Source organism: Nicotiana tabacum, chromosome 8 (assembly GCF_000715075.1).
Source record: "Nicotiana tabacum cultivar K326 chromosome 8, ASM71507v2, whole genome shotgun sequence".
Taxonomy (NCBI): Eukaryota; Viridiplantae; Streptophyta; class Magnoliopsida; order Solanales; family Solanaceae; genus Nicotiana; species Nicotiana tabacum.
This window is the reverse complement of record NC_134087.1, coordinates 131,991,857-132,003,301: the sequence shown is the minus strand read 5'-3', so window position 1 is coordinate 132,003,301 and position 11,445 is coordinate 131,991,857. Positions and strand designations below refer to the sequence as shown.

General features: G+C 38.3%; 1 protein-coding gene across 1 annotated transcript; it reads left to right on the top strand.

The window, feature by feature from the left end:
- Nucleotides 1-7,914: 7,914 nt before the first annotated feature.
- LOC107813555 (small ribosomal subunit protein uS2) lies at nt 7,915-10,874 on the top strand. Its single transcript, XM_075219653.1, has 5 exons — nt 7,915-8,142; nt 9,338-9,600; nt 9,681-9,878; nt 10,068-10,269; nt 10,602-10,874. Exons 1-5 carry the CDS (start codon nt 8,010-8,012, stop codon nt 10,694-10,696), a joined length of 891 nt encoding a protein of 296 aa, XP_075075754.1. The 5' UTR covers nt 7,915-8,009; the 3' UTR covers nt 10,697-10,874.
- Nucleotides 10,875-11,445: the final 571 nt, after the last annotated feature.

Here is an 11,445-nt window from a genome sequence, read left to right as displayed (position 1 = left end):
AAAGTCGAATCTCTGGTCAAACTTAAGAAATCTTTAGCCTTAGATTTCTAGATTCCGTTAAATAGCGATAATTTGAGCTTGGGATCTCCGAATTCGATTTAGGGCATATGACCAAGACCCAAATCATAATACGGAACTACCGGAATGGGTAAAACTTGGGTCCGGGTTCGTTTGCTCAAAATATTAACCGAAGTCAACTCAGTTGAGTTTTAAAGTTCTAATTCACATTTTAATCCATTTTTTACATAAAAACCTTCCGGAAATTATACGGACTGCGCACACAGGTCGGGAAATAATTAATAACATTTTTCAAGGTCTTAAACACCGAGATAATTATTTAATTTAAAGATGACATTTTGGGTCATCACAAACATGCATGTCGTAGGTGATGCAACACAATGAAAGCCTCGCGTACTCACACTCTCAGAGTACTCAACCTGACTGTCTCAATTCTCACTCATCACACTCAATCACTCAGCACTGTACAGGGTAGATACAGCCCAAGTGCTAATAAATCCTGCTGCAGCGTGCAGTCCGATCCCATCGTGAATGGATAACAAGTGTGCTCACTGTGGGTGTACAGACTCCTGAGGGGCAGATCAGCCCAAGAGCTATAATAAGACAATCATGGTGTGAATTAATAAAGTCTGATGCGGCGCGTAGCCCGATCCCATAAATATCACTCACAAACAAGCTCTCGGCCTCACTCAATCATCAATCTGTCCAATCTCTCGGGCTCACAACACTCATGCTAAGCAGCCCAAATCAATGATACGTGATGTGACAATGTATGATAATAGAGACTAAGATATAATATGCAATGATGAATGCGACTGAGTACATAACTACAATTAAGCAAATAACTCAACAACAAAGAACGACCACCGTGGGTCCAAATAGCACTAGCACATAGCCCAAACATAATTTCTAACATAAATCACAGCTCAAGTGCTCTAACACATAGGGTACAGTAATAATATTCAGATAAGGTAGCTACACAGTTCCACCGAATTGACTGAATCACAATTACTACGGTGCATACCCATACGCCCGTCACCTAGCATGCGCGTCACCTCAATACCAATCACATAGCATGTAATTTCAGGGATTCATACCCTTAGAGCCAAGTTTAGAAGTGTTATTTACCTCAAACCATGCAAAGCTCTATTTCAACAAGCCTTTGCCTCGCGCATCGGCTGCCGAATGCCTCGAATTTAGCCACAAACAATTTGATACAGTCAACTCAAGCTATAGGAATCAATTCCATATGAAAATGCTAAGTTCTTAATCAAAAGTCAAAAAGTCAACTCAAAAGTCAACCCACGGGCTCACTTCTCGGAATCCGATGAAAGCTAGAAAATCTGAACATTCATTCAAGAACGAGTCCAACCATACCAAAATTACTCAAATCCGATACCAAAATCTCGCTCAAATCCCCAAAATTTGGCCTAAGAAATTTTCTCCATTTTCCCCAAATTTTCAACCCAAATCACTAATTAAAAGATGAAATCAAAGATATATTCATGTAATTTAACCAAAACCATGTAAGAATCACTTACCCTAATCACTCCCTAGAAAATCTCTCGAAGAGTCGCCTCAGTCTAAGCTCCCAAAATCAAATTGTGAATAAACTCAAACCCTCGTTTTTTAGACTTTAAATTCTGCCCAAATGTCCCTTCTTCGCGATCGCGGGAAAAGCTTCACGATCACGAAGCACAAACTCAACTGCCTTAGAACTTAGATCTACGTGATCGCATAAAAATCCACACGAATGCAAAGCACTAACTCTTCAAACCTACGCGATCGCGACCCTCTCCACGCGATCGCGAATAACAAAGCGTGTGACCAGCTCCTGCCTCATTTCCTCTTTGCGAACGCGACTACGCCCATGCGTTCGCGATATATTAATTGCTCAAACTACGTGATCGGAGACCTCACCTCACGATCGCATAGAACAAATTCCCATCAGTGACCAACAAACCTTAGCGATCGTGGACCTATCCACACGGTCGCATAGAAGGAAACTAGAACACACAACTCCAGTAGGCTTCGGCAATCTTCAAAATCCCATTTCACTTCGTTAACCTTCCGAAATTCACAGGCCCCCGGGACCCCAACCAAACATACCAACAAGTTCTAAAACATCATACGAACTTAGTCGAGGCCTCAAATCATATCAAACAACATAAAAATACGAATCGTACCCCAATTCAAGCCTAATGAACTTATGAACTCCTAACTTTTACATTTGATGCCAAAACCTATCAAATCAAGTCCGATTGACCTCAAATTTTGTACACAAGTCATAAATGACACAACTGACCTATTCCAACTTTTGGAACCAAAATCTGAGCCCGGTAACCACAAAGTCAACTCTCGGTCAAACTTCTCAATTTCTAAAACTTCTAATTTTCCAAGTTTCGCCATTTCAAGCCAAAATCAACTATGAACCTCCAAATTACTATCCGGACACACTCCTATGTCCAAAATCACCCAACGAAGCTACCGGAACCATCAAGACTCCATTCCGGAGCCATTTACACATAAGTTAATATCCGGTCAAGCTTTTCAGCTTAAGCTTCCAACCTTGAGACTAAGTGTCTTAACTCATTCTGAAACATTCCCAGAATCAAAATCAATTATTCCGGCAAGTCATATAATGATAATTGACCATAGAATAAGCAGTAAGTAGGGGAACAGAGCTACAACACTCAAAATGACCGATTGGATCGTTACCCCTTTATAATTTCCTTTTTATTTTCTAACCCTTACTGCTAAATGTGATGTTTACTCTCTTAAGCAATGATGTTTTCAATGTAAAAATCTCTTGTGTTATTTAAATTCGTACTTTACTAATTCAACTGTTTAGAGAGAGAACGTGACAAGACTCATGTTTTTATATTGGTGCCTAAGTGTTGCATCAAATCTAACAAGGCTTTGTCAAAAGATTTCAATTGGAGCTTCTCGCCAAGCAAGATCCAGAATGCTTCAATCTTTCATAGTTCTCATATAAGTCTGAGCTTTAACGCGATGTACTGATATTTCATATACAAGAGCTTTAATTCTGGCACATCATCCTTGAATTTAATTTTGCAATTTAAAACTCCAAAATAATATCATGGAGTTCGAATTTATAAAAGTAGAAGTCCAGGACTCTACCAATTGAAAAAAAAAAAGAAAGATTATCATTAAGTTATTGCCTGACTCTGAAATGGAAATGGTGGAGCATGGATAACATGACTTATTTACGTTTGTTTTAAAAATTGAAAGTGTCGGAAATCTACCATTATTTAGTAAATATTGTTTTGGGTATGATGAATGAGATGAAGAGTAAACAGTAAAACAATCATTTAAGGCTTATTTTAATGAAGAATTAATTATTCTACAATTACATTTCAAATGGTAGTTAAATATTAATCAAGGTTGAAAAACTGGCCAACCCACCCCATTTTTACGGAATGATTCTCGAGATCTTATTGTGCAAAGACTAATTTTCATAAAGCATTATAGTTTAGAGCCTAATAACTATAATTTATCTAATTACTATTTTTAGCTATTGTTCAATTGTTACCAGCTTAGCTTGTATTTGTATTGAAACGTACAACGAATACAACATGTGTCAACTGTATTTGTTCGCGCAACAAATACACATGTAATCAACTGTATTCGTTTGTGCAATTGTATTCATTTGCGCAACGAATACAACATGTATCAACTGTAACTAAGGCGAAATACAATGGTGTATACAAAAGATAGAACTTGTATCGACTATATTCGTTCGCGTAACAAATACAACCAAGACAAAATACAGAAAAATAAAATGCTCTTGTTGAGAGTCAAACTCAAGACCTCCGCTAAATAAGCGGACACTCTAACTGACTTTGCTACGAGAGTTTGTTACTCTCTTGTTTCAGTTCAAAATAATTAATCTCTTGTTTTATGGATTTACTATAAAATTCAAATATAGTTACGAATGATAACTTTGATAAAAGTATAGCTACAAATGATAAATACAATATATATGTTTGATGTGTCGCGTAATTTTTCCTTGTGCAAATCACCCTAAAATAGATAAAAATTGCACGGGGCGCCCTATTTGGTCGCCCCCATTTAACCTATACCTATTTTTTTAAAAAAACTTTTAACTTGTACCCACTTCTTAAATAATTTCAGCTCCCTTTCTCCTCATCCTTCTCCATCACCATCACAACCTCACCCCCTGTCACACCTCCTTTTTCCGCACCAGCGAGGGTATAAGGGAGTTTTTCCAATTAAAGGACAATCAAAACGGGATTTATTTATTTATTTCAGAGTCGCCACTTGGGAGATTTAGGGTGTCCCAAGTCACCAATTTTAATCCCGAATCGAGGAAAATAATGACTCTATATTACAGTCTGCGTACCAGAAATCTAGATAAGGAATTCTGTTAACCCGGGAGAAGGTGTTAGGCATTCCCGAGTTCCGTGGTTCTAGCACGGTCGCTCAACTGTTATATTCGGCTTGATTATCTGATTTTATACAAGTATGACCTTATATGCAAATTCTAACTTTTAACCGCTTTATTATTATTGTTTTTACAAGAATGTGAACATCGCTTAAAATATATCTTTGGACTGTATCACATGAAATGCACCCACAATCCGAAATATATTTTATTTGATGTTTTAGGATTTGGATTTGGGTCGCATGAAATGCACACCCGAGTTTAGGAAAATTAAATTATTAAAGACGTGCCTAAAGCGACTATCGCGTTATTATTTTGCGGAGGCCGTGAAATTCGCTAATCGACCCTCCTGAATGCTAAGTAATTTTAAACAAGTATTTACTGAGGGCCCCGCAGTTTGTATTTTTTTATTCGGCGAGGCTCATCTCATTCTTATTTTTTTTAAAGAATTTGCAACGTCATGGAAATGCATCCCGGGCCACGCCACAATCAATGCGCACGTGACTAGAGACATATTTCGACTCCGTTGAGATTTGGATTTGGGTCACATAAATGTGCACCCGAGTTTAGGGAGATAACATTATTAAAGGCGCGCCTAAAACAACTAGCGCATTATTATTTTTTGGTAGAGCCGCGAAATTTGCTAAACGGCCCGTCCCAGAATCTAAGTAATTTAATACACATATTTTGTGAAGGCTCTGCACTCTGTACATTTTTATATATTTTTTTTGGCGAAGCTAGTCTCGTTTTTTTTTTATTTTTTTATTTATTTATTTTAGAAAGAAAAAAAACAAGGCTAAAATAACTACATTTTTTTTTGCTACTTTTGCGAGGTCATGAGTTGTAGATTAAACTTATTTGATGAAACGAATATTTTTCAGTGGGATTAAAATTAGTCCTATGATTTTAACATTACTACTATACGTACAAACAACTCTTAAGACAAGCATGTAGATAACAATAATCTTAATATGAAGAAACAAATTGCGGAATAGCTACTTAAAATAACGAAACAAAGGAAGAGACATTCAACAAGTCCGATACACAAATAGTACATAGGAAATCCATATCATTTCATTCCATTTAAGCAAATATAACAAGTTTGGAAATGTATATGCACCTGTTTGAAGCAAGAACAACAACCAAACTGTCTCGACAGCTATCGGAAACCTCTCCAATGACGGAACCTTGATGTCGAACTCAACGATATCAGACCGGAAGCCACGAGCACAACCCGACGACGACCTCAGACGGTGTGCGCGACGATAACGAAGAAACGGCGGCAGCTGGGCATACTAACGCTAATGGCGTTACTGCTGGTTCGTGACTGGGGTGAGGAGGAGGCCTGGGGTTCGACTGGATGGGTTGTTGTCGTTGGTCGTGTTGTTGGGTTGCGACGGGGTGGTGTTTGGTCGTTGGTTATGGTGGTTATGGGTGGAGGTGACGGGGTGGTGTTTGGTCGTCGGTTATTGTGGTTATGGACAGTAGGGAGATGGTGTTTCGACGTGAGGGAGTCGATGGGGGAGCTGGTCGTCGTTCGGGTGATGGAGGAGGCTGGTAGGAGGACGAGATGGTGGTGCGAGGAGGACGACGAGTGAAGCAGCGACGGGGACTGCCGGGGTTGTAGGCGATGGGGAAGGTGACGGGGAGGTCTGTGTGTTTTGACGCTGCGATGAGGAGGGTCTCGTGGGTTTTGACGCTAGGGCTTCTTCTTCTTCTTGTTGAAGAAGAAGACGATGAACAGTAGTTGTTTTTTTTCAAATCAAAAATCCCCCGTTTTTTTTCGTTTTTCTTTTTTTTCGCACAAAGAAGAACAGTAGTATCTTGTTTTTTAAAAATTCTCCCGTCCCCCCTCTCTTCTGTTCCTTTCTTTCTTCTTTATGAAGAAGAAAAGGGAACAGTACCCCTTTTTCCCATTTTTTAAAAGTCCCCCCGTCCCTTTTCGTTGGTCCGTGTTTTGTAATGCTTTGCCCATGAAAATGAGCCCCACGCGTGGTGGGGTTCGAGGCATATGTCCCCCACACGTGGTGGGGTTCCCCACGTGTCCTGGACACGGTTAATTATGGGCTCGGTCCGAAAATTAGGCCTAAAACCGGGTAGTTTAAACCCGAATATTATTCTTTTGTCAGGATCCGAGAAATAGGAACACGTTGCTTAACTAGTCCTATGTAAGCAAAATAACTACCAAAAATAAGACTAGTATTTAAACAAAACTATATCTTTTTGAATATTTTTTCAAGATTTAAAATAGCTACAAAATACTAATGAAACTATATATATATTTTTTTTTGTAATTTTCGTTTTAAATATTAAGATAAAATATGAGGTAATATTTTTGTATTTTTTTCAAAGTTAAAATGACTATAAAACCTTAATAGAACTATATTTTATTTATTTTTTGTAATTTTCGAAATTATATAAAGTACAAAAGTAAAGTGCAATTTTTGTATTTTTTAAATTTATGAGAGATACATAAACTAAAATTTATATATATATTTTTTGAAATTTTTCTTTCTGCAACGAAATAAAGTAAAAATAGTTAAAATGGCTATACTAGTCCTAAATTAGATATTTAAGCTTAAGAACGTAAAAATTCCCGGGGAGGGTCAAAAATCACGTGCTTACACCCCCCAATATAATAAACGTAAAGAGTACAAGGTTTTCACTGGCCGATAGGCCATAGCTACTCAGTAGCATGGATGGAATTATAAAGCCACAAGAAAACTCTAATCTATTCTAGAAGAGATTTGCAGGCATTCCTCATTGCAACAGTCATCTTTTATGATTATGTGTTCCCAACCCTCTGTTAATGTCATGCCAACCAACTGTCATCTTTTAGTCTGTTTCTGTAGTTCTTAAATCCTCGATCTCAAAGGTAGCTAATACCCAAGGATTTACTGTATGTAATACATGTTGCTTAAATGATGTCCATATGATTCTCCGAAGCATGATATTTGACGATCCTAGCACCTCGAATAACTGAAATCTCCCATTTACAACACAAAAACTTCAGCTCTAGAGCTGAAGTTTTTGTGTTGTAACTCGAAACTTCAGCTCTAGAGCTGAATATTAATAGGTGGTAAAAAACTTCAGCTCTAGTATGTACTATTAATAGGTGGTAAAAAAACTTCAGCTCTAGTATGTAATATTAATAGGTGGTAAAAAAAAGATTCCCATTTACAACACAAAAACTTCAGACCCGGCTACTAGAATGCTGAAGTTTTGCGTGATTGCCTTTGCTACTTCAGCCCCGTATGCTGAAGTTATGCGAAAAAGCGGGTACGCTTACAATTTTTTTTGCAAAGCGGGCACAGGTTAAAATGTGACACAAAAAACGGGTATAGATGTAAATGCCCCCTAAAATAGCTACATGGACCAGCCCAAAAATCCACAATGGTTCAGCCCAAAATTCCACAATGGTCCAGCCCAATACAAGTGACCTTTTATAGTCAGTTCTTCGATACAAAAAGGGTTTATAGATGCGTTGGTGATAGTCTCGATCTGCCGCAAGCCAAAAACCCTAGTAGCAGCAGACTAAGCGAAGGGGAAGAAACAGAGCACAACTATGGCGGCGGAAGGAAGAACACTGTCGACAAAAGAAGCCGACATACAGATGATGTTGGCTGCCGAAGTCCACCTCGGAACTAAGAATTGTGACTTCCAAATGGAACGTTACGTCTTCAAGCGCCGCAACGACGGTATATATACTCTTAAAATGTTACTACTTGTCTCTTTCCTTCAATATATGCTCACTTTATGATGATGGAACATTATATATTAGCAGTGAATACCACGAGTTTATGCATAAATTTTGCAAATGCTTTTAGTGATGCACTTTTATCGAATATTAGATTTCAATCAATCAATTATAATCCTATAATCCGTAAATTAATTCGTTAGTCAAATATATGTAGTGGATATTTTTTTGATGACGGGTGTCCAAGGCCAGTTTACACGCACTTCTCTCCTACTAGCACATGTACCAGGCAACTCTATTAAGCTTAGCGGATGAGAAGAAATCGCATTGCGTTTATTGTTTGTGCTCACCCACTTTATTGAACCCGAGACCTCATGATTCCCCACCCACTTTATTGACTGCTTGCTACACCCTTGGGTGCAATATATAGTGGAATTGTTAGTGAGGAGTCATATAGGGTCACTCTTAACTAGTTTAGGGTTGAGGTTTAGTTCACGGAAAATCAATTGTATAGTTGTACCCCGAGGGACAGCACGCATTGAATGAAAAGAAGCATCTTTAAATTGCTAAGACTGAGTCCTATATGCGGCAGATTTGTTAGCTTAGTCTATCTGGAAATGCTGGTTACACTACTAGATGATCTTTTCAATGCTAACAACAACTATGCCTCTGTCCCAAACAAAGTTGGTGCCAGCAAATAAATCCTCATTTTTTTCTTTAAGTTCAACTCATATTATCATCATGCCAAACTGAAATAAGAGTAGTGGTGAAAATAAGTTAAGTATTAATAATATTACAAGTTCTTTAAAAAAGCCTATTCCTAACTCATCTATATGTATCTTTTTCTTTTGTTTTGCCCTATATTTAGCTAAGCTTGTATTGACTCCAAGGATTTGTAGGTCTTTCGAGACAATTTCTTTCCATGTGATTTTAGGTCTACCTCAGCCTCTTTTAACACCTTCATTCACCATATGTTCACACTTACGGGCTGGTGTATCTCTTGGGTGACACAAGACATGACCATATGAATTACTTAGTTGACATAGAATCATTTATTTCATAGTGATATTTTTCACTGCAATATTCATCCTCTGTTTTTGACTACTTCCACAAAATATTTCTTCGGTCTGGCTTTTGTTTGGTCTAATTTAAGTACTAATCTCTGCTTATCTTGACCTATCTATTTATATTCTTAGGTATCTACATCATTAACCTCGGAAAGACATGGGAAAAGCTTCAAATGGCTGCCAGGGTAATTGTTGCTATTGAGAATCCTAAGGACATAATTGTGCAATCTGCCAGGCCGTATGGGCAGAGAGCTGTCTTGAAGTTTGCGCAATATACTGGTGCAAATGCAATTGCTGGACGTCATACCCCTGGAACTTTTACCAACCAGCTTCAGACCTCATACAGTGAGCCAAGACTCTTGATTCTCACTGATCCAAGAACCGATCATCAGGTTTTTACATATTTTCCTGATACTCATCATCTCTTTTTTAAGCCTTCCAATGATTTATAACCTGTTTGAATACTTTGCAGCCAATCAAAGAGGCTGCGCTTGGGAACATCCCAACTATTGCTTTCTGTGACACTGACTCTCCAATGCGCTATGTTGACATTGGTATCCCTGCTAATAACAAAGGAAAGCATAGTATTGGTGTTCTTTTCTGGCTCTTAGGAAGGATGGTACTGCAGATGCGGGGTTCCATTAACCAAGGACATAAATGGGATGTCATGGTAAAGACTATATCTTTAAGCTCTAATTTCATTTTGCCTTTGTTGGTTGCATGCTCCTCTCAAGTTCAATTAATAGCTTAATGCTCCATTTTGCAACCGGTACAACTGAATTTTAATAATAAATTATCACTTTTTTTTTGCTGTGAATATCGGTTTTTCATTTGCCTGTGTTAATTTCCATTGTTGCAGGTCGATCTCTTCTTTTACAGAGAGCCTGAAGAGGCTAAGGAGCAACAGGAGGAGGAAGCCCCTGCAATCGATTATGCAGACTACTCTGCTGGTGCTGCCCTTGGTGGTGACTGGTCTAGTAGCCAAATCCCCGAGGCCCAGTGGACTGGAGATGCTGCACCTTCTGGTCCAGTAGTTGCTAGTGGTTGGTCTGGTGAAGGAGGTTAGTTTGTTATACTGTTTCATGAAATTAGTTCTGGATATCGACACAGGACAGAGCAACTGCCAAACTAGTCACTCTATATCGTTCGTTTATCCCCCTTTGTATATTGCTAAGGTTATTGTCATATTTTCTGCTAAGAAATTTGATCATAGTTGGAAGTTCTGAGATTGTGTTAGTGGATGGTGGTTTGCTCGTCTCTTTTTTCCTCTTGGACTGTAGTTGATTCTCCTCTGCAATCATCTGATGATTTCGATTTTTTTTTTCTATTGTTTAGTGAAAATTTGGCGGCACTGATAACTTTACATTTCTTTTTTTTTTTGGATGAACTGCAGTGGCTGAAGGAGGAGGCTGGGATACTGCAGCTGCACCTGTTCCAGTTCCTGTGCCAGATGCCGCCCCTACTGCTGGCGCCACAGGCTGGGAATGAACCTGTTTCCTTTAGGAAACTCTTCTTCCCTTCTGGATAAAGAGTAGACATCGTGTGTTCTACAATAGTTTTGTTCATGGCATAGTTAAAGGATTTTGACTCTTGTGGATCTACTGAATTGTTTAGTCATTGCTAGCACGGTTTTTTTTAGAGAATTTCAAAGTGGTTTTGTTATCAAGAGGTGGAAGCTGTCCAATTTATTATTACTGCCTTATTCCAAAATGGATAACCAAATTCTCTTTAGGAGGGTTTACTTTATCAACTGTTGATTTCGGCCATTCAATTTATTTTAATTTGAAAATTCCATAACTGCATGAGAAGCATAGTACATTTAAAGCTAGCAAAGTGTTATAACTATTAAAGTTACGCATTTCAATGTTAATAACCCCAAATAATTAAGTCATGACTAAGTCAACGGGAAGGGGTTAAATGAGGAGAAGAAATGTATTGACACATTCTCAATGTATAGCAGAGATAATTTCTCAATCTGACCTTAAACCGATTGATGAGGAGCGAAGAAAGATGCCCGCTTGAGATACAAAAGAGCCTAAGTGGAAATCTATATCAGGCATCGATGTGAATCTGAACCATATTTGATCTGAAGGTGGTGGCTTTATGTATGGCCTCATAGTTCCTTGAATGGATGCAATCCTAATACCTAATGAGAGATTACAGATTCAGTGCTTGTGCAGAAGAGCTTCTTCCACAATTTGTTATAGAACAAGAGACAAATGATTCAGAAACCAATT